Source organism: Bicyclus anynana, chromosome 12 (assembly GCF_947172395.1).
Source record: "Bicyclus anynana chromosome 12, ilBicAnyn1.1, whole genome shotgun sequence".
Taxonomy (NCBI): Eukaryota; Metazoa; Arthropoda; class Insecta; order Lepidoptera; family Nymphalidae; genus Bicyclus; species Bicyclus anynana.
Window position 1 is genome coordinate 15,147,052 of NC_069094.1, and position 24,072 is coordinate 15,171,123.

The 24,072-nt window shown below is 34.3% G+C and overlaps 1 protein-coding gene across 1 annotated transcript; it reads left to right on the plus strand.

Moving 5' to 3' along the window:
• The first annotated feature begins 433 nt into the window (after window positions 1-433).
• Window positions 434-22,843, plus strand: LOC112054477 (aminopeptidase N). Its single transcript, XM_052884710.1, has 13 exons — window positions 434-1,276; window positions 6,659-6,829; window positions 9,941-10,258; window positions 11,407-11,596; window positions 12,288-12,547; window positions 13,115-13,307; window positions 14,704-14,890; window positions 16,843-16,940; window positions 17,521-17,703; window positions 18,445-18,623; window positions 19,660-19,779; window positions 20,487-20,580; window positions 21,343-22,843. The coding sequence occupies exons 1-13, from the start codon at window positions 819-821 to the stop codon at window positions 21,445-21,447; spliced, it is 2,556 nt and encodes an 851-aa protein (XP_052740670.1). The 5' UTR covers window positions 434-818; the 3' UTR covers window positions 21,448-22,843.
• Window positions 22,844-24,072: the final 1,229 nt, after the last annotated feature.

The window sequence follows — 24,072 nt, forward strand, 5'->3', positions numbered from 1 at the left end:
CTCACTTGCACATAAAGCACCAGCTCAAATATTGTGTGTGATGAAATATGAAACGTAGGAAAAAGTAATAAACACATACCATAAAGCAAGAATAGCTGGCATCCATTAGCATTTTGTAGCATTTCCGTATCCGTGGGTGGTCAAATCAAGATTCGAAATGAAAAGAATTCATTTACTGATGCTATTTACACTATATGCATCATTTACTTACTTTTTCTAAGTAGGTTTTAAAAGCTTTTATCGTATGAGCAATAACCGGGAAAGCATAAACAAACGACGCCCAAATAATACACCATTACCCAGTTTACAATGAACCGTGACATTATATTGAAGCGAATATACCGTCTTATTATTATGAAATAAAGGTAGAGAGGTTACGGCTCAAATGAAAATGGTCGCTACCGGCGCCAATTTTCCGTCGCGTTCGAATGGAAACGCATTCGAAGTTCGAACGCGCTGGCTTCGGACGTAAGGCGTCCTTCAGTTTGGCGGGACATAAATCAAATTTGGAACGTCATTTAAAAAAAAATATCTTAATGTTGCGTTCATTATAAAATTTAAACTAAATACGTTTGAGTGATTATAAAATTAAATTAGAACTGTTTATTATTTAAAAATAATATATTGTGGTGTGTTAAATTCAAATTCGCATATAATTAATTTATAAATTCAATTGTTTAAATTTTATGTGATGATCTAATTTTATATTTCAAAAGAGATTTTCTTGTTTCTGTTACAAATAAAAATAAGTGTGTTATGAAAACAATAATTATTATTGTTAAATTTGGTATAAACAATAAATTCGTTTGGACATAAAAATGTTAATCTTTGCCATATTTTTGATATTGGTATCTTCAAGTTCGGCGTACGTTTTAGAAGAAGAGTGCCTTAACTACACAGTGTATCCAGTGCAATACGAATTGACTCTGATCCCTCATGTATATAAGGACGGAAATTCATATTACGATTGTGATTTAGTGATAACAATAATTGCAAATGGACCAAATGTTAATATAATTGAACTGGATGCGAAGGATTTGGAAATTAAACGCGATTCCGTACAAGTTTTGGATGGAAATGTGAATTTAGTAAATGAATATAGACCTTATGAGTTTGATAATAGTAGAGGAAAGTTGTTTATTTATTTGAGAGAGCCTCTTAAACAATACAGTTTGTCTAGGCAGCAGTATTTTATAAGGATTTCCTTTCTGAAGAGATTGAGTTCGGAAAGCGATGGCATATTTCTTGTACAATACGATGAAGACGGCAAGCAACAGTAAGTATTTATTACAAAAATGTCCTAAAACTCTAAAAAAAATATATATTTTTATAAAATATTTGCCATATTTTTTATATGATCAATATTCGCGTTGCGACTATTTTAGGAGTGGGGAAGACTAACTAAAAGTAACTAAATCATCCTTTACGGTGGAGCTGTTTTTACAGCTTATTATATTATTAAATATATAATCAAAATTTTTAGAATTATAGGAAAGAAAGATAAATCTTAAATACCAGACCCAAGACTCGAACCCAGGCATAGTCACAAGAAAATCGGTTGGATCGTTCCAGAGATTTACCCGGACAACAAACAGATAGACAGACAGACGAAAATTTTTAAAAGTTTGTCTGCGTATTTTTATTGTGTAAATAACTTTAACCGCTTGATAAAACACAGTTAATCACAGACAAACACATTAATTTTATTTAAATGTGTATTGATGTTAGTGTATACTAGCTTACTATACAAATATACATATAGACAACCAAATATGTAATATACTCGTATATTACATATTTGGTATTTATGGCATTTTTTTATGAATAAATACGAAACGGCTTGATAGTACTAATAGATCGTAAGTGGTAGATAGATAAAGGAAACAAGGCGGTTATTTTCAATGTCAGACATATTTGGAGTGAGCTGGCTTCTCCTACGCATTGGACCCTGAGATTTCTTAGAATGGTAATAGAGCACTACAGTCACATAATAGGATACTAGTATAGTACGCGGCCTATAAATTGAACCATGTAACACATTTTAGTGTGCTAACAATATAGCGAATAAGTAACCATAACAATACGTTGATTCCACTACAATCACGTATAAAATTTTCAATAATCGCAAAGGAAAAAAAAATCTTATTTATACAACCACAAAAAAATTACCTGTTTTTGATTTGAATTCGGAGACATAAGCAAAAACAAAATTCAATTTATTGTAACAGGACGATTTATACATATAGCGATACCTTAAAAAATATATATTGTAAAGTAAACAGACTAACAAATTTAGGCTTAATGGTATTAATTTTCAATTTGTCCACAGTAAGAGTATTTTGGATTAAAAAGTCGGGTATAATTTGGTCAATAATATTTCTTTTGCCTTTAGTGCAATGTAGATTTTCCTTTAAGGAACGAACAAACATTTTCTTATTTCATCATATTTTTATGCATAAATCATGTATGTAACATTTTTTAATCTAATAAAACTTACCTAATATTTTAAATAATCTTGAATGACGATGTGTGTACAGTATGGTACATCATTGAAAGGAAATTAAAACTTTAAGAAAAACTATATTAGACACAGACTTTGATGACTGGATGTGTATAAAATGAGGGTAGTACAAGTTTATGATTACTCTTCTGGTTGTCAAACCTTTGTTCCCTTGTGATTATTTGACACCTTTAACGTAGGTATTAGTCACTACGAAGCACGCATCTAATACTTTGGTTTATAATAATAATATTGTACCTACGCAGATGACCACCATTGTTCAACTTACTTGCCACGGTCTATACCTAGTGTTGTAGGGCCTTTAGTTGTGCCAGCGGAAATCAATCGATTGCTTTGGTTAAGTTTACGTAAGTGGGTGGAGTCACTTTGACGTTTATCTTTTGGTCATTTTGGTGTTGGTGTTGCCTTGGCTTAACTTAAGGTTCTGGGTTCTATATAGGCATCCGCCGTGTCTGTCTGTCTGTCGCTATATACTCAAAGACTCACCAATAGATAAAATGGTTCATGAGGACGGTTTTTGTATACAATTCGGTAAGTTTTTGTGTAAATTGATTGGATATTGGTATAATTGTTAGAAGAGCTAAAAAAAGTAAAGCCGTCTGGGAGCATGAGCATAGTAGTGGAGTCTTTACAAACATAATCTGGCAAGTTTGTTGATGACACTTCGATGATATGCGGGCGACGGGGGGAAAGACTGGGCGTGTATGAAATCGTGCGTGCGGGGAAGTGAAGTGCATCAGTCGTGAATTTTTCATTCATCGCTACACGCTCCCCGGCCCGCGCGGACCATCGGGAGAGTTACGAATGAAGTTACCAAGCTATTGTAAAATTTGACGTTTCAAAAGTGCTTGTAAACTACCTACTGGATATAAATGAATTTTGATTTTTTTAATTTGATTTTAAGAATTTATTAAACAAATCGTCGTCATCAACTCATATTCAGCTCACTACTGAGCTCGAGTTTCCTCTCAGAATGAGAGGGATTAGGCCAATAGTCCACCACGCTGGCCCAGTGCAGATTGGCAGACTTCACACACGCAGAGAATTAAGAAAATTCTCTGGTGTGCAGGTTTCCTCACGATGTTTACCTTCACCGATTGAGACACGTGATATTTAATTTCTTAAAATGCACACAACTGAAAAGTTGGATGTGCATGCCCCGGACCGGATTCGAACCCACACCATCCGGAATCGGAGGCAGAGGTCATATCCACTGGGCTATCACGGCTCTTAAAGAAATATTACTCTTATATTGATCTACAAGATGTCTGTAATAGCATAATCTATATTTCAAGGTTAAATTAGAATACCCATTTTAACCACATTGATAAACTTGCGGACAAAGTCGCGGGCGTCTGCTATTATTTCCTAAATTAGCTCTATTTAACTACATAAACTGAGTTCGACGTCATACGTAAATCTATACTAATATTATAAAGCTGAAGAGTTTGTTTGATTGAACGCGCTAATCTCAGGAACTACTGGTCCGATTTGAAAAATTCTTTCAGTGTTACATAGCTCATTTATCGAGGAAGGCTATAGGCTATATTTTATCCCCTTATTCCTACGGGAACGGCAAACACGCGGGTGAAACCGCGGAGGCGTCTACTAGTATGTAAATAATTCAATAACGCGTTTTGCATAACTGTATTATTTACATTGATTTTTTGCACATCGCCAATAAGCGAGCCAACGCAAATTAATAATAAGCAGGAATGCGATGACTACCGCGTTTAAATAGCGCGGTTACTGGTTAGTGCACCTAGACTTGTTAACACTGGTGGGATAATTATATTAGTTGTAGGTACTTCTTAGAATACCGGAAATAAACTCATAGACACTGTTCGTTAGAATTCTAGATGTACCTAACATACAAATTAAAAATGTAGTGTTTTTTTTTTATATAAATTGTAAAATATCAGCCAATGTCCCGAAGTTTCACCCGCGTAGTTTCGGTTTCCGTGAGAATACGGGAATAAAATGTACCCATATATCCTAAATACAAATATCCTAATATATGTACCCATACAAATATCTTAAAATATAAATGCGAAAGGTTATTCACGAAATCTCAAAACCTCACTCTCACTTGCCTTTCAAAGATAAAATGTGGCAGTGAGGTAGTTTATAGATAGTAGAGGTCCACTAAGAACGGATTTTGCGAGAGGGCTGGATTGAGGGTCTAAGGGCGGACGAAGCCGCGGGCGTCCGTTAGTTTAATATATTTCGCGGAAGCTTCTGATACTGTTTGAAATCTCTTGGAAGAAGACTCAGAGCGATGGAGCGAGTATCCAAGGATATACTTACTCCATCGCCCGCTGAATGACTTTGAATCGTCTTGGTCTCGGATCCGTAAATCATCATTATCAACACATATTCGGCTCACTGCTGAGCTCGAGTCTCCTCTCAGAATGAGAGGGGTTAGACCAATAGTGTAGTGGCCTAATGCGGAATGGCAGACTTCACACACGCAGAGAATTAAGAAAATTCTCTGGTATGCAGGTTTCCTCACGATGTTTTCCTTCACCGTTTGAGACACGTGATATTTAATTTCTTAATTAATTGGAGGTAAACCGGACCGATTTCGAACCCACACCCTCCGGAATCGGAGGCAGAGGTCATATCCACTAGGCTATCACGGCTCTCCGTAAATCACTGGGTAGTAAATAAATATAAAAATATATATTCGGTAAATAAATATACGAGAGGTTAAATAATGATCCCAATTATATAGCCACAGCACATAACCTGCAAACAGAGCAACCATTCCGTTATGGCGACAGATAATCTAGTCCAACATCCTCCAAGGTCGCCCGCTCGACCGTGACACAGACACGCATTACTATTAATAGACCATTCAGTTATATTTGAACCCACAGAACTATAATAGTCTTGTGTGGTTCTGTGTATGAAATGGATCATCTCGTACCTAATGGGTTATTGTTTAAACGGTTTTCCGGTCTACGTTTTTATACTTTAAGCCCCCATTCGCACGAGCGATCTTTAACGGACGTTAAAGAGGCGTTCAAATAGAACAAATTAATTCCCAAGTTTTTGTTTTTTTAGAGTTTTAAAAACGCGACGCTCCTTTTCGAGCATTGCATTTTAAATTTTGGGTGTTGGATATAGACCTTCATTTAACTTCATACTATATTTGAACGCTTTTTAACGCCCGTTTAAAAAAACTCTCGTTCGAATGAGGGCGAGAATCGACGTTTTTTTAACATTTGACGTTTTTTTAGGGTTCAATACCAGAAAAATTTAACCCGGATAAATTTGTTGTTCGTCTATCTGTCTGTTTATCGAAAATATTTTTTCGTTGAGGATCGGTTTGAAGATCGTTTTTCATGTTCCCGTTGGTGTACCTACTGAGATAAAATATAGCTTATATTATTTAATAGTGTAGCTTTCCATTGACAAAAGGTTTTTTTATCGGTTTAGTGGATTAGGCATTGAACCGTACCGCACAAACTCTTTTTCGCGTTTAATAAGATGGTTGCATAGTCATACATTACTACGAAGCCAGACAACCTGAATTCGAGCTTAGCTATGTCTAATATCCACGAGTAAAAAATAGGTCAGGCCCTTTACTGTAAAGGTAGAGGTTAGTTATATACTTGATCAATAATAAAATCTTAGTAACAAAAAAATTAAACCGACTTCAAAATCACAAAAATAAACTAAAAAGCGAAAATAACACCGTATGTGCTACCTTCTGATCAGTTTGAAGGCGGTGCTAAACCAGTGACGTATTAAATACAACCGTTTCAGAAAGAACCACGTCAAAGAACTGTCTTTAAATCCTAAAACATAATGACATCGACTTTAGCTAATGCGTTACTGCCTTCAAAGTGATCAGGGTAGAACATACGATGTTATTTTTCGCTTTTTAGTTTATTTTTGTGATTTTGAAGTTGGTTCAATTTTTTTGTAAAAAAGACTTTATTTTTATGTTTTTAGTGTGTCCTAGCTTAATGAACGAAAGCGACACAGTTTGTTATTTTCATTTTAACACAAAACTACTGAACCGATTTTCATGAAAATTAAATGGGACCAATCTGGAAAAATCTCCTTTTTTTGAAGTCGGTTAAAAATAGCTGGTAATGACGCTGATGATAATTTTTCTTTCATTTACAGATATCTCTTCACAACTCGCCTTTCACCGAACAAGGCCAAATACTTCTTCCCGTGTTTCGACAACCCGCAGTTTGAGGCAGTATTCAAGTTCAAGGTGTACGTGACGTCACCACACCCCAGCCTGCAGTACTGCAACACGAGCCTAGTGATCGCCGACGAACAGAAACGACAGTAGGTATCCAAACCTATAGTGATCTGTGATCCCAACATACTAATATTAAGGCTACTGAAAATACTTGGACCTTGCTCACGAGATTACCGCCATGTGGAATGTTGAGTCAACTGTTATTGTTCCGATGGTTGTTTCAGTCAACGATTTTCTAGCGAAAAGCTTCGACCAACATCTTAAGAAGCTTTCACTTAACTGTTAGGTCAAGGGATACAGAAGGCAGTGATTCTTGAGACGGCGCGTATTGTGAGGAGGTTCCTCACTCTGGAGCCCTGATCACCGGTTGCTTGGGCACTCAAATGTCCCGCAGCGGGAGGGTTTATTTTTTTATAAATTTTTAATAGTGTTTTGTATTATATTTTTATATTAACATTGTTTAAATTAAAAAAAAGTTAAATAAATAAATGAGAGACATACCAAGGCTACTAATACCTTGAACAATATTTTCTTATATTTTGAAAGACAATTTAATCTATATTTATACTAATATTATAAATGCGACAGTAAGTCTGTCTGTCTGTTACCTATTTCACGGCATAACGGCTGAACCGATCAAGATGTTTTTTAGTATTATGGGACCTTGGAGCAAAACAGAGGTTACTTTTTAACTCTAAAATAAGAATAGGTGAAATAGGGGTTGAAAGTTTGTAGGGAAAGTCCTTAATTTTTAGAGTTACTTTTAGTTTTAAAAATGTTCATAAATCATAAAAAAGATACGGAATATAATGTGATTGAAGAATTTTTAAAATTCAACCCTTAAAGTGGTGTAATAGGGTTTGAAAATTTACATTGATTTCCACGCGGACTAAGTCGCGGGTGTCCGATAGTCTACAATAATTTTCGCCACGGTCAGCACTTCCTAAGGTCGACTTTCGATCACTCGTCGAAAGTCATACGAATATTATACAGATGAAAGTTTGTGTGTGTGTATGTTTAATATGTTTGTTGTTGTTACTCTGGATTAACTTTTGAACCCCACATGGTTCCCGCGGGATTTGTGAAAAACTGAATTCCACGAAGTCGCGGGCGTCCGATAGTATTACATATAGTTGATTTGGTGTGTATAAGGTTATCAATCAGGGTATGCACTTGTAATAAAATTAAGCAAAGTGGAAAAATCTGTATTTCATAAGCACTAAGAAGACAACTCTTAGGGTATGCAGTACTTTAATGCATGTATGAAGAAGTTGACTCATACTGTTGTTCAAGTAAGTGACAAGAAATGGCACAATTTCCACAACCACTTATCACATATGTAGTTCTGACTTTATAAGGATAGACATTAAGGGCTTGATTGAACGACAGCGTGTGATAGATACGATTACAAGAGATCAAATTAAATATCAGAGAGTTGTACAATTTTCTATTTACGTGTACTTTACCGTTTAAGTTGATAAAGAGAAAGTTATTCTATAAAAACTTGCTAAAGATCTAGTTGCCATTAGGTTCCAGTATGAAGAAATTGATTTATTTCTAGAAAAACCTTGACAGACTGTAAAGGTGTGTTATATTATTTTTTTAATAATTTTACATAAGTAGAAATATCCGTAGAATTGGACTATTTGGAACAGGAATAATAAAGAATTAGTGACTGCCTCCGTAGCACAGTGCGCGGTGGATTTACAAGACGGAGGTCCTGGGTTCGATCCCTGGCTGGGTCGATTGAGGTTTTCTTAATTTGTCCAGCTCTGGTTGATGGGAAGCTTCGGTCGTGGCTAGTTACCGCCCAAAGCCGTAACGCCAAGCGATTTAGCGTTTCGCTACTATGTCGTATAGAAACCGAAATGGGTGTGGTTTTTCATCCTACGACTAACAAGTTAGCCCGCTTCCATCTTAGATTGCATCATCACTTACCATCAGGTGAGATTGCATTGCAGTGAAGGGCTAACTTGTAAAGAATATAAAAAAAATACGTTTGGCACTCGGGAACTGCCGCGGTAAAGCTATTGCATAACATTTTTTATCAACTTATGCAATTATAATTATTTATGCAGTATTTTATTTATTTAGCAAATAAAAAAATAAAAGAATAAAAAAAAAATGTGTATACGTTGAGCTGGAATCGAATTCTGGTTTAATAAGTTGCCCCTTAGTTTTACACCATTTGTCAAGTTGAGTCGATATGATAACGTCGAAATTATTGTATTAACTTGATGCACAGCTAGGATGTTAGGTTTGTTTTCGTTACGGAATTTCTTGATTCGGTCGCCGCGCTCAAAACCCGCAATAAAAACTATACAATAGCTTATTAATGGTGATTAATTATTAACTAAAGCAATGTGAATGCACCTTTACTACAAATGCAATTACGTACTATTCATATCCATTTGAAGTATGCGCCTAAAGCGGTGGTCTAAAAGTGTGCTCGGTACCTTGTATGGAGGAGCAGATTATCGGTACGTCATCTTATATTTCCTTTCCCAAGCCTATTAGAAGCGTGTTTTTTATTTACTAGTAGCTGGGCTGCAATCTCACCTGATTTCGATGGCCTGCGTGGTGCAGTGATATGCGCGGTGGATTTACAAGACGGAGGTCCTGGGTTCGATAAAAAAAGTAAAGGTAAAGGTTTTCTTAATTGATCCAGATCTGGCTGATGGGAGGTAACTAGCCAAAGGTACCGCCCTACCGTCAAAGATGTACCGCCAAGTGAACGTTACGGTGCGATGTCGTGTAGAAACCGAAAGGGGTGTGGATTTTCATCTTAGATTTGCATCATCACTTACTATTAGGTGAGATGTACATTTCGAAGTACTGTAGTTTTATCATGCACTCCTGACTGGTTCTTAAACGGCATCGTACCGGAACGCTTAATCCATTAGATGTACTCATTGCAGGCAACTAAACAGTTCCCAGACCAGACCCGAGCGAGAGTAAAATGTAAGACCAAAATAATTCGATCAACGGCAGGACGTCACTGTGGGAATAAATAAAAGTACTCGCCACTCAAATTGGGTTGCGTAGAATATTAAAAAAATACATAGAAAAGAAAGAAAATAGTTCTCTCGGATCTGTTAATATCAGACTCAATAGCATTGCGAAGATTTGTCGTTAAAGAAATCAGGAAACCATTATAGATTTCGATAAATTAAATAACCGCTATATTTTCTTTCCAGACAATCGAACGGTTATACAATAATCGAGTATATACCTTCCCCACAAGTAGCATTATACCAGGTTGGTTTCCACCACTCCAAATTCGGCAGTCGGCAGACCACAGCGAAGAAGACCAACGATACTCTAGTCATCTGGGCACCTGGATCTACTTTGAAGCATTACGATTTCATATTAGTGTATGGAGAAACTATAATCAACTTGATCCATGAATACGCAGCGATCAATAGACCACTTGTCAATGGACCCATAAACGTAGTGTCTGTGCCGAGAATATTACATGGCTATGAGATTGGTAGCTGGAATTTGCTTACTAATAGGTATGAACAGAGATTATTTTATAGTAATAGTCGACTGTTTTCTTAGTTCAGTGTTTAGCCTATGTGACATCGGATCAAGAGGTCCTGGATCCAGAGCTAGACATACTGAGCTGTTCTTTTTTCTAATAAATTTTCAGTTCAAATTCCCAGCCTGGGCTTATAGATGTTGGTGGCGTTACACTCTCGTGCCTATTTTGTTCTTTTCATTGTCGGGGAGGAAGAATCTCACCGGACTTTTTCCGGCTAGCCAGCAGGACATGTCTGCCTTTCACGGACTAAAAACAACCCCTGAACTACGTGGTTAGCATGGCCCGCTTTTCATTTCTTCGTGCTGACCGCCGTGCCTTAGAGAGCACGTTAAGTAGTCTACTCATGACCGACAGTAACCAAGTGGTCGTAAAAGGAAAGTAAACATCGGTTCGAAGGGGAAGACAAAGTCACCCACAAAATACACACCGCTTACTAATATTCTGGTAATAGAACAAGTATTCATTTACGTAAAGAAATATTATTCGTACCACTCTAATTTATAATACACAGGAGTGTTTATTTTTAAAATACTTCAGCAAATGTAATTCTAAAGTTGAACAAGGTCAAATGAAAACCAAAACAGCTGTTACGTTTCAGAATAGTCATTATGTTTGTTGGTTTTAAAGGAAACCTATTTTAGGATTTATGAAATCATAATTTGAACAAAAAGGCTCATAGTAATGCTCAGAGTCACACAGCGGGCGTCGGGCACATAATTTTAAAGTGCCAATGGACATAGGGGTCCAGGATGCTGGAAATGCTACCCTGCACAAGAAAGCGCAGTTTTGGTCGACCCCCCACCAGGTGGACTGACGACATCAAACGAGTCGCAGAGATTCACTGGATGCAGGCGGCTTAGGATCGTGATGTTTGGAAGTCCCTACAAAAGGCCTATATGTCCTTTGACATGATAACTTGATGATTCTGAATTAGAACAAATAATAATTTGCAACGTAAAGGTGGTTAAAAAATGTGATCGTGATGTTTGGAAGTCCCTACAAAAGGCCTTTGTCCTTTTACGTGATGGCTTGATGATGCGGAATAAGAACAAATAATAATTTGAAATGTAAAGGTGGTTAAAAAAATGCGTGTAAAGAAACTGAACTTTTATATTCTAGTGACACAAGATTAGCTTACATCAACGAATTGACGAGCATAAAGCAAATGGAGAGGATGAAGTTTGAGCTGGCTCAGCAGTTGAGTCGGATATGGCTGGGTAACCCAGGGGAGGTTCAGCGAACGAGATGGAAAGAAGAATGGTTTAAAGAGGGCGTTGCTGGTTACTTAGCATATTATTTGTTAACTCAAGTAAGTCAAAATCATTATTTAGGCTTAAAAAAACTCATGAAACTGACTATGGGCGGAGCAAATAGTTATTTTGCTCGACCTCCCACTAGATGGACTGACTACATCAAGTTAATTGAGGGAGTCAATGTTTTCAGGCGGTTCAAGATCGTGGTGTTTTTCTCTACAAAATGTTTGTGGTCCTAACATTCGAACAGTGAAGAGAAACATAGGCAAAAATTCGTTCAACGGCGTCGGAGTTGTACCAGCCGCATCTCTTTCTTACCAACACAATGAAAGAGAGCTGTATTACAGACTGCACCGCCATTGGTTGAATTTTGTCTTTATCTCCTCAAGATGTTATTTCTTTGGTCGCATTTAAGCGCCACAGCAGTGGACGTCCATTGGTTACTGTGTTGATGCACCAATATGAAATGATGATTACGACGTAGACTAAATCTTAGTCTGGAGACTGATGAGGTCCAGAGTATATAGAACAATGTGCATTTTTAGTTTTTCTGTGGACCTGAGGCAAAGATGTTAAACCGGCAACCATCACAGTCAACTGCTGAGTATTACTGGCTCTCAAAATAAATATACTATGTTTTCCTGGTAGCAGAATCAGTACAAACAGAAAAAAAATGACATTTTAGTAGTGCTTCTATAAAAAGTAACCTACATCTACTTAAAATTTATTTTGGTTTTTCTTTCACAGTACAATAACGGAATGGTATCATACAAGCAAAGGCTACCAATCGGTATATATGGATTGGAAATGAAACACAAAGCTATGGCCATAGACTGGGCTCATACTACACCAGCACTTGCATCTTTCAATAGAACATTAGCTATCGAAATACCAAATAGATACAAAGATCTGGTGACAACGAAGACAGCTTCGTTGTTGTGGATGGTTGAGAATTGGATTGGAACGGAAAAGTTTCATCAGGCTCTGGTGAACTATATCAATAGCAGGTTAGTAATATTTTTATGCTAAATGATTTTAGCTCATGGTAAATGGTGATGAAACATTATGAATATTATTTAAACGGGTACATACCACGATAGAACGAGATTTTTTAGTGTCGATATTTTGACCCAGTTGCATGGATCGTGGTCACGACGGGACTGAAGTTGCGAGATGCGAAGTTGAAATCAGCTGTTAGGGGCAGAATCGATCTACCCTCTTTACCTCTTTAAAAAAAAATCTCGTTCTATCGTGGTATGTACCCGTTTAAATAATATTCATAATGAACAACCACGAAATAAGTTTAAAATCATTAGATGATGAAACACTTTAAAATCGTTTGGGCATATTTACAAATAGGTTATGGTTGTAAATATAAAGTCATGCTCTCCGAATCGAAGGCAGGAGTCATATATCTGCGCTATCACGTCTCATTTTTGCTATAATGTTAGAGATAAAGAGAGAAAATAAATGAATTCGAGATACACTGTTGAGTTATAAAAACATCGTTACAAAAATAGCGCTTCTAATTTCTATATATCGGTAAGTAAATTGAGTTTATCTGTGTTTTTCAGAAGAGGCAAAGACATATCCCTTATAGACTTTATGGCTAGCCTTGACCATGACACGGTTGAATGCTTCCATCAATTCTTCAACGGATCTACTTCATCCAGGGTGTTGAACTCTTGGTTCCATCAGTCCGGGTATCCTGTTGTAAACGTTCTGGTCCTGAGGGATAGGACACCTAACGCAGTGCAGATGAAGCAGGTATTTATTAATTTCATTATTATTCTACCACATTTTATGGGACAATCTAAAAAAAATTATAAAAATAATCTAAATTAATACAAATCAAAACGTATACAATGTGTAATACAATGTAGTACTGAATTTTTCGGGGCTAATATTAGAAACTTAAGTATGAATTTTGTATTTATCATCTTCAAATGAGATGCTCTAAAATTGTATGGAGCCAAAGATCAGTCATTGTACCCTGGCGGAAATAAAAGATTTTTTTTTTAACTATTTTTGATTACAAGTCTTCGAATTTACTTTAATTCTTTCGAAATAATATTCTTTATCTCCCATGAAATGCAACATGATTGATGACGTTTTCAATGTAGTAGTCGATTTGACGTTTGCTGTCATTTGTTATGTCATTGTTGCTTTAAGGGGGCCATCTTGATATAACTCAAAAACTTGGGTTTTAATTTTATTAATTTCTTTTGATTTAGTTTCTTTAGATATTTATTAATTTACATAGTTTTTAATAAAATTCTTGTATTTTTAAATTTGAATGATACAGGGTACAAGAATGGACCTGAAAAGGACCATTTCCTTTGGTTTTAAAGAATAACTGTTACCTCTACAAAGCCGGGGCTGGTTGCTAGTTTAATGTAATTGGAATGACTTCATTGAATGATCAAAGCGGCGTTAATCACTATTACAGAGGCAGACGTAAATTAATGCAATTTGTGAAGGTCACACGAGAGAATTATTCAATTTGGAATTCAATTGGTATAAACTTTACGTAAGGAGGCTGACTATTTTTAATACATCGCTGGGCCTAAAATATTACGAATACCACTCACAAAATATTATCATTTATTAAATAATAAGAAAATATGAATTTAAAACTGTTTTAATTTCAGTTTCACTGAAAATTGCCTAGCCAATCAAAATATATCCACATCAAAATGCACGATTTCAACAAAAAAAACGATAACCTTTTAAAAAATGTTTCTATTTTTCAAACATAACAAGTAAATTCTCATTATTTTTGGTAATTTCGAATTATTATAAAATCAAGTATTTTACGCCTATTTTTTTCTGTAACCTACTGGGCCCGAAATGGTCGGTCATATAAGTTAATGTAAAATTCTCTATATCAATCCACAAATTTCAACGAAAAATTTCATTTATTTTAGTTTTTGTAAAAATCTTTATTTTTTTTAGTTAATTAAATTAGTTTTAAGTCCCTGTAAAGTAATTAAAATAGAGAATAACTAAATTAATAAAATACAATAAGATAACTGTATTTTGCATCTTATTGTATTTTATTAATTCAGTTTTTCACTATTTCAATTACCGGACATAGTTACACTAAAGCATACATCATTTTGTAATTTATTATATTTTTATATATCTCAATTTCTATTTACAGGTCAGATTCAGTTACATCGAAAAAGATAGAGTCGACTCTAACTACCTCATCCCCATCTCTTACATCGTTCAGCACAACCAGAACTGTTTCAACTGCTTCCAACCGAGGTTCACTATCGGAAGCCAGACATACACCTTCCGTGAAAACCTTAATGGTGGTTGGATTATATTGAATAGAAATGCTTCAGGTAATATTTTGTTCTAAAAGTGGAAGTAGATAAACTAAACTATACTACAGCCTTTCTTGATGAGGACTGTTTACCAACAAACGAATTAAAAATGAGGGTATAAATCACTAGTCATTTCACACCTAATAATTATTATAAATAACTTGTTCTTATATTAATGAAAATAAATTTGATTAATAAGCTTAGAACAATTAGTTATGGGTAATATATTTTATATTACATTTGATAAACGAACCATACATAATTAAAAATAAATAAGTTATGAAATTACATGCTCTACCTCTTGTGTGAGAGAGAGAGAATTATGTGTTCTACCTTCATTTCTAATTTCTTTGTTGGTAAACAGTACTCATCAAGATATGTAGGTATAGATGATTTTCGTCTCTTCGTCCACCTAAAAATAAGTTTTCCGCCAATTGTTTCCGAATAACAGTCATATCCATTCAGTAGATTTTGCGTGAAAGAGTTTATACCATCATAACAATCAATTTGTTTTCGCAAAACTCTCAAAAACCATGTTTTTTTTAAGACAACATTTCAGCGAAATCGGTTTAGTAGTCGTGGCGTCGGTAACATCCATACAAAGTTTCGCATTAATGATATTAGTAGAATAAATTAAAGAGTAAAAGTACGATACGAATTCAATACTGCCTGCTGTCCACTGCTGGACATAGGCCACTTGCATGGACTTACAAACACAACAAATTTTTAGTTACCTATGTATTATAAATACAAATTAAATTTCTGAAATCCAAAAAGGAACTTCTATGTGACGAATCTAGCACATTCTAGTTAACCTTGAGAATTTTTGATAACAACCATTCCAGAAACAAAAATATTAATTTAAATATCCCACATCAATAAACGTTTTACAAGACTTCGTGAACTTGAGTGTTCTACCATTGGCACACTGGCATACATCCGCCGTATCCTTGGCCGCGGCTCGTTATAGCAATAAACAGACTATTTTGGGCCGATTGCTATTCTCTGCCTACGCGTCGTTGCTTGCGGCTACCCACACCTAGTGTGTTATAAACAATCACATTATAGTTCCCTTTGATATTCGTATGACGATTTTTTTTATAATATCAATCACTAGCTGACGCCGCGCGGTTTTTTCCGCGTGGTTCCCGTTCCCGAAAGAATACGGAGATAATATATAACCTATAGCTTTCCTCGATCTATGGGCTATCTAACACTGAAAGAATTTTTAAAATCGGATCAGTAGTTCCTGAGATAAGCGCGTTCAAACAAACTCTTCAGCTTTATAATATTAGTATATATCAATCATAATAATATATACAAAGTATATTCAATATGAAGCCGTGATAGCCCAGTGGATATGACCTCTGCCTCCGATTCCGGAGGATGTGGGTTCGAATCTGGTCCGGGGCATGCACCTCCAATTGTTCAAGTGCATTTTATGAAATTAAATATCACTTGTTTCAAACGGTGAAGGAAAACATCGGGAGGAAACCTGCATACCAGAGAATTTTCTTAATTCTCTGCGTGTGTGAAGTCTGCCAATTCGCATTGGGCCAGCGTTGTGGACTATTGGCCTAACCCATCTCATTCAGAGAGGAGACTCGAGCTCAGCAGTGAGCCGAATATGGGTTGATAATGATGATGATGATATTCAATATGCAAACCTTAAAGTCAAACAATGCTATTTTCAACAACTTTTCGAAAGAAAATCTAATATATAAAATTATCGTGTCACCAAACTCCTCCGACATGGCTGGACCGATTATTATGAAATTTGTGTGATTGTGTGACTAAAAATCGGCCAACATCTATTTTTATACTATAAGATAAATCAACTTTAAGAAGAAGAAACTTAAAAAGTTAACATAAAATTCGATTTAGGTTAGGTTAGTTAGTTAGAATTAACATAAAATTATTATTACATAATAGTTACGTATTTAAATCAATATTTTTTTTATTATTTCCAGGATACTACAGAGTTAATTATGATGAAGAGACATGGCGACTGATTGCTAAGGCGTTACAGGACGACCATACATTTATAGATGAACTGAACAGAGCACAAGTTCGTATATTTGTAAATCCTTTATTTTATAGGAGATTTTCATTAACCACCATAATTAAAAAATAGTAATACACACTAGGACCAACACCCTAAGCTCCCAATCTAGAGCTTATCCTCCTAAAGGCCTAGGTCATGCAGGAAATCCTTAAAATTAAGTTTACAATGAAAATTACCCGCAACTTACGTTTGTTGTAAGCAAGCATTTCTTGATTTCTTAATAGGAAGAGATTTAAAAGAATATTTGCCATATCTTTTAGATATAATCAATATTCCCTTGATTATAATCTAGAGCAATATAAGGCAACTTTTTATTCCGAAAATGTAAAGCAGACCAACTAGTCTATCATACACATATTGTAAAGAGGTAAAGTTTGTGGTTTCTAGGAAGTTTTCTCTCAGGATTTACTGGACCAATTTTGAAAATATAATACTAATAAGCCACATTTTAGTGAGTGTCCATCTTTTTTCATCCTCGTATTCTAACGGCAACGGGAACTACGCAGGTGAAACCTGATGATGAACTAGTTGGAATATTTTTTTTTGTTTCTTAAATTAATTTTACTTAATTTAAATTTTAAAGATCGTAAACGACGTGTTCGCATTGTTTGCGGCTGGCAGCTTACGTGAAGACATTGCACTAGAAGTATTGGATTACTTAAACAAGGAACTCAGTCACGTGGTGTGGGAGTCAGTAGTATCTGGCTTCGATTTACTGAAGACTGAAGGAGTTAAGATGACTCGAACTCTGTATGAAGAATGGAAGGTAAACATTTTTAAATTTCATTAACATTGACGACGTTGCCACTATGTTAGGTATTTCATCGATCGTAGATCGTTAGATGGGCCCAGAAGTGTCGCGTAATTGTCATTGGTTTCGCAAATACTTACGAATGAAAAGTAACAACTTTCTCATTATATTCGTGTTGCGGCTTGTGTTTTTACACTTCCAAAATGATCACGAAGGCATAATTAAGGGATTAAACAAGAAAAAAACAGTAAAATATTTTTAAAGTCACAGCATGCGCTTGTTGTATACTAAGTCAAGATGTGCGTGCACGTCTTTGAGTAATTAAAAATAACATTGTGCGTTCTTTAATATGGAGGGGCCCATCTAACGAATTATATCGATGAGGTATTTGATTAGGTTTTTAATAATTATTATAGTATTCTTAAGCTCTTAACCACGTAGGTGCATGGTCTTTCACTAAGTTCCTAACTAAGGGTTCCTTGTTAAGGGAATAAGAATAATAATAAACAATGTTTATTATTAAACTGCTCAGTATACAATTTAGAATGAGATAGATTCTGGCCCTTAAACTAAGTAAATTCGTGCTTTAAGAACCAATGACTTCCTCATAAGTGTATAGTCTTTATAATAAACGATAACATAAATTATGTATAATATCATAAAATGTTCAAAACATTAAAAAAACCTGGGATAGATACTTAAACAATAATGCTTTTTTATAATGTAATTATAACATTATTGTGAATTTACTTTCAGGAATTCATGCAAACCAAAGTGTCCGTGATATACAAGAGACTGACCATGAGTCTAGAGCAGCACAGCAACGTCAGACTGTTCAGAAGTACGATAGTACAGTTCGCGTGCTCCGTCGAGTACGAGCCGTGCTTGCTCGAGATGAACCAGCAGTATCGGGAACAAATACGCTCTAATAAGAGGTATGAAATTAATCTAAACTAATAATTTTAAGAGAGACGAATATCTTAGTGGTCCATGAATTCACCGTGCAGGTGCCGGGTCCATCGCGTGGTAGAGAGAAAAACTCCGAGCAGAGTCCTGGACTTGTGACTACAGGATGTAGGTTTAAGTAATTCCTTGAGGATCGATCAATACTCCCCTTCTCCGCTCGTGTTGTTCTCCCTGCCCAGCCAAATTTGGTATTATTTGGTAGCATCCTATTAGAGCAGCTTTGGATACTCGTTTTAATATAGAACTAGCAGTTTAGCAGTTCTAGAGAGGTCAAGGTCTGCAAGTTATAGAGAGATTTTGCTGGTAATCCTCTCGCACCTACTTCTATACCTACGGTAATCCCCTGATTTACTGAATCGATTTAAAAAAATAATTTACCACTAGAAAGCCACTTTATTTGTGAGTGTCATAGGCTATATTTAATCCCCGTATCCTCACGGAAACGGGAACTACACGGGTGAAACAGTGGGCCGTCAGCTAACGATTAATAAATTGTAAGCAAAATTAATAGGAGGCATGAAATAAACTAATAAAGCAGTCCGTGTAATATTGATTAATAAATTGTTTACAAAATTAATTGGAGGTAGGTATGAAATAAATGAATAAAGTAGTCCGTGTAAATACATAGTCAAAATCAAAGTAGTTTTAGCTTACGAGTACAAGCACTTTTGGAACTCGTATTGTATTATGTTATTGTGGTGTTAAGTAAAGTCTAATCTCAAACTTAAAATTAAAGAAACGAGGATTCCACTTATTGAGTAAGACATTTCTATCAGGTGGCGTATAATTAAAACTTTATCAAGAGTAAAAAAAAAATTGACAATGAATCTGTACGTACCGATGTACTATGAGATTTGTCCTGTAAAAAATCTATTTGGGTAGTTGAAGTTCTTAGTTATTAAGCCAATGTTTTCCAATTTTTGGTATATTTTTTTCTGTTTTTTTTAATCTTCTTTTGATAGTTTTGGAAAACTGAAATTAAATTAAATATACAATTGCTTTCAGGCTTAATCCAGATTATCGTGAAACATTCTACTACTACTTCTTCTCGGGAGGCAAAAGTAATATTGGTGGGAATTTGAGCAGATGCGAATTAGAAGACAAAACCAGCGCTGAACATTTGTGGTGAGTTAAAATTCTAATAAATAAAATTACCGACATATAATCTACGATTAAAGATCTGTTTATATCTACAGATATTTAGCGTACCAGACACAGATATAAGAAGTAACTAGATTTATAAAGTGTCAATTCTTAGTATTGAAACCAGCGTACCCAGGGGCGTGGCCTAAATGACTGTTTAATATTTAGTGAAAAATGAAATGTCACCCTTACTTTAGAGTTGAATATTATTTATTCCTTTTGTCACAGAACAAAACTAGACTGCTAGTACATGCGCGGACACGCTTGCGATGTTCCGCACACCCGGGTGTACGCGGGCCACGCCCCTTTGCTACTTCTATTGCTAAAAGCGTCGGCTTTTAGCGTTGTCTGTTCTGTGGTACCAGACATGTGCCGTGAAAGACAAAATAATATTCTTCTATACAGTGTTTATTACGTATCTACGAGTACTGTCTGTCAACGTCTGCGCAGCCTCGTTACCTTAGATATAAATACGTCAATAAACACTGTATAGAATATTATTTTGTCTGCAACGGCACGTGTCTGGCACGGTAAATGTCTGTAGATTATAAACGGATTTTGAAAATTCTTTTACCATTAAAAGTCACGTTATTTCTGAGTGTCATAGGTTATATTTTATCTCCGTATTTTAGTATAAAATATAGTTTTTAAAATGTATATCTGAAAAGTTGTTATTATTTTTATTCCAGGCGATTGGAAAACAAATTTTTGTACAGAATTCCAAAAGGGGAGCCAAAGCCTCTGCCAATTATGAAATCTACCACGACAACTACGACAACAGAGGTAAGTTTTTTCTAAAGAATCTTAAAATAATCTTTACCTATTTTGCTGATTTGCTTTCAGTCCTTTTACTGTGGCCATGAGTTATTAATAATGAGTAAATATATAGAAGTATATTAAAGTGTATCTTTCATCATCATCAGTCTGCCTAGTGGGAGTTTTCAATATTTTCATACTGTTACTATCGCGTTGACGTAAACGCGAATTTATATGGAACTGAAATAGTTGTGCCACTAGATGGCGCTGTTTCAATTACTTTAACGCTATAGTAACAGTATCTAACTGCCACTAGGCCCTCTGAATCTCCATAATCATAATCCCCATCGTCCATCATCATCATAATCATTATCAGTTATCAGAACGTCCACTGCAAGACGTAGGCCTCTTGTACATGGCCTACACTATGTCTGGAGTTGCCGTCAAAGTTACAATTTGCCATATTTAACGTTTTTTCTAATTTTGTTTTAATTATTTTTCATTAAAAGTTTCGTTATAGATTCTACATTGATGTTTTTTAACCTTATTCAAAAAAAGGAGGAGGTTCTCAGTTACACGCGTATGTTTCTTACCTCATAACTTCGTTCTTAACCAATTTTGAAAATCTTTTTTCCTGAAAGAGTACTTAATGCTCCCAAATTGGTTACATTTTATTTTAATGAAAATCGGTTTTGTAATTTTGTGTTAAAACCAAAATTACTGCTAACTGCTAATACATCTATGAAGTCTGTTCTAGTTTTATGTTAAAAAACTTATTTCGTTTTTCAGATTCCAATTACGCCGTCACCAATCCCAACAGGCAGAGGAGTTGTAGCATTTATTCCGTTTACTACTTTATTAAGTGCAGTTCTAATTTTAATAACATTAATGTAAGTGATACAGTATAATAATAAAAAAATGTATTAATTATTATCTTTAAATAAACACTGCCTAAAAATATCTAATAATAAAATGTTATTCAATATTGTTTATTAATAAAGTTTAAATTTAGGATAGGTATTTGTATTAGGTATAAATTTAATTTATTATACTTACTGTATGCCATATAGATGTGGGTTAAGTGGGACCTCATAAAATAAAAGGACGCACAATCATGTAGAAAATTTCACTTAAAAACTGACCAAATTTACTTTGACAGTTTTAGAATTATTGCTAAAGAAAATTATACCTAATGGCCTTTAAATATAGTCCGATATTCAATAAAATCCCAAATTCAGAGCAAATTCAACCTTAAGAATTGAATTTTAAGGTTGAATTTGCTAATGCAAGTACATGAATTGAGTGCCAAGAAGTTGTGTTTGGCACTCATTGAGTGGGGACGTTTATGATCGCTGATTGTGCATCCACTATTTAATAGGAGATCGATGGGGTGATCGTTTGATTGAATTGGATGCATTTATCTTTTAGATGGTGACCATGCTTAGCGTTGGTTTTTGATGGAGTTTTTTATCATAACACTTGTATTTATTTTTCGTATATTATAGAATGGTCATCACCTAAAAATATTAAATAATTAATATTATTTAAAATTATGATATTTTTGTTTAATATTTTTCAAATAAATGTTTTAATAATCTGTAATGCAATGGTGTGTGTGATTCCGACTGTATGACAAATTGTGCCATTTTAGTGCCTTATTCAATAATAATAATGTAATGAGATATGTCTAAATAAATTCTAATAATTATTATAAATCCGAAAGTCGGTTTGTCTGTTATCAATGCACGCTGAACCGGTTTCGATGATTTTTTATAAAAAGATATGTATATTGTACCTGTATTAGAACATTTGTTACTTTATGACCCGAAAAAATTCATAGAGTAGCAGGCGTCAGGCAGTTTATAACACAATCATTGTTCATACTAATATTATAAAGGCGAAAGTTTGTGTGTGTGTAAGTATGTTTTTTACTACTTCACGTCTCAGCTACTGAACCAATTATGCTGAAATTTAGAATGGACGTAGGTTTTACGCTAGATTACTTTAGATCTGGAAAAAAGTCACGGTTCCCCTGGGATTTGTAAGACACCGTATTTCACGCAAATGGAGTCGCGGGCATTCGCTAGTTTTTATAACTTCTAGTCTATAGTTTTTAAGGAGGTCGTAAATAAACAAGTAATTTACTTATTCCTATAATATAATTTAATGTTATTTATTTTAATGTAATAATATTATGTACATAATGTTAAGATTTATTTATAAATCATACATTTTACTATTGTAATTATTAAGCTTTATTAAAAATAAAATATACCTAATTAATAACATATATTTTTAATGTCTATTTATTTTATCCAAATTTGAAACAAGAGGACGCGTTTGCTTCAGATCTGGCAAAATATAAATATATTTTTTTTAAGTAATCATGAGAGATAATGCAGTAAAAAACTTATTACTAATTTATACCCTAATTATACATTAATTATTATTTGTTTGTATTACAAGCTAACTAACCTAATAATTTGAAAATAAAATATAAATTCACTTTGTGCAAAACTGACGCTTTCTAATTACTACATGATAATTTAATATAATTATAATAAACCTTAAAATCTAAATAATATTTTTTATGTATTAATATGAACTAAAGTAAATTATATAACTCACTTTTTTAATGAATACATAAAATATCGTAAAATCTAAACTTTAGTATGGATAAAATTAATTATAATGAAATAAACATTTCTAGATAATAATGCTTAACCCACATTAGATCCCGCCAACCCGCATTAGATCAGCGTGGTAGGTCAAAGCTCCATATCCTATCCGATAAGAGAAATTTAATGCTAAACTGACACGCTCACTGGATATACTGTTACCATTATATTAATTATTATTATTTATAAATAACGAAGATAATAAACATTAAAAAAAAACCATAATTCAATTACTATTCTAAAATTCACTTTGTGCAAATCTGACACATTTAAAAATATGAATAAATGCGGCTAAATATTCTAATTAGGTAAACTTGTATTTTTAAAGAATATACCTATCATTACATTAATAAAAAAAATTACAATATATAAAATTAATCCTACTCGTAATTCACTTCGTGCAAATCTGACACGCTTAAAAATATGAATAAATGCGGTTAGATACTTTTTATTATTTTTAGAGTACAATTATAAGTATATAAAACAATAACATAATAAGAAATTTATATTCACTTTGTGCAAACTCAATCAAATAATAAGTAAAACATGCGATTAATAAAAGTAAACAATTCATCAAACAATCAAGTTACAATCGTAACAAGTCGTGATTCAAATGACATTTTAATAATATCTACGCTCTAGTACGTGAAAATCGTCTAAATCTCAGAAAAAGTTTTTCAAATAACAACTATAATTAATTATTAAGTAATAAAAAGTAATTATTAAGTATTAAAAACTAATTATTAAGTATTAAAAACTCAGCCACGTTACTATTATTTCCAAAAAAATAAACCTGGTTGTAAGCAATTTTATTTTTATTCACTATTAACTATATGCTCAT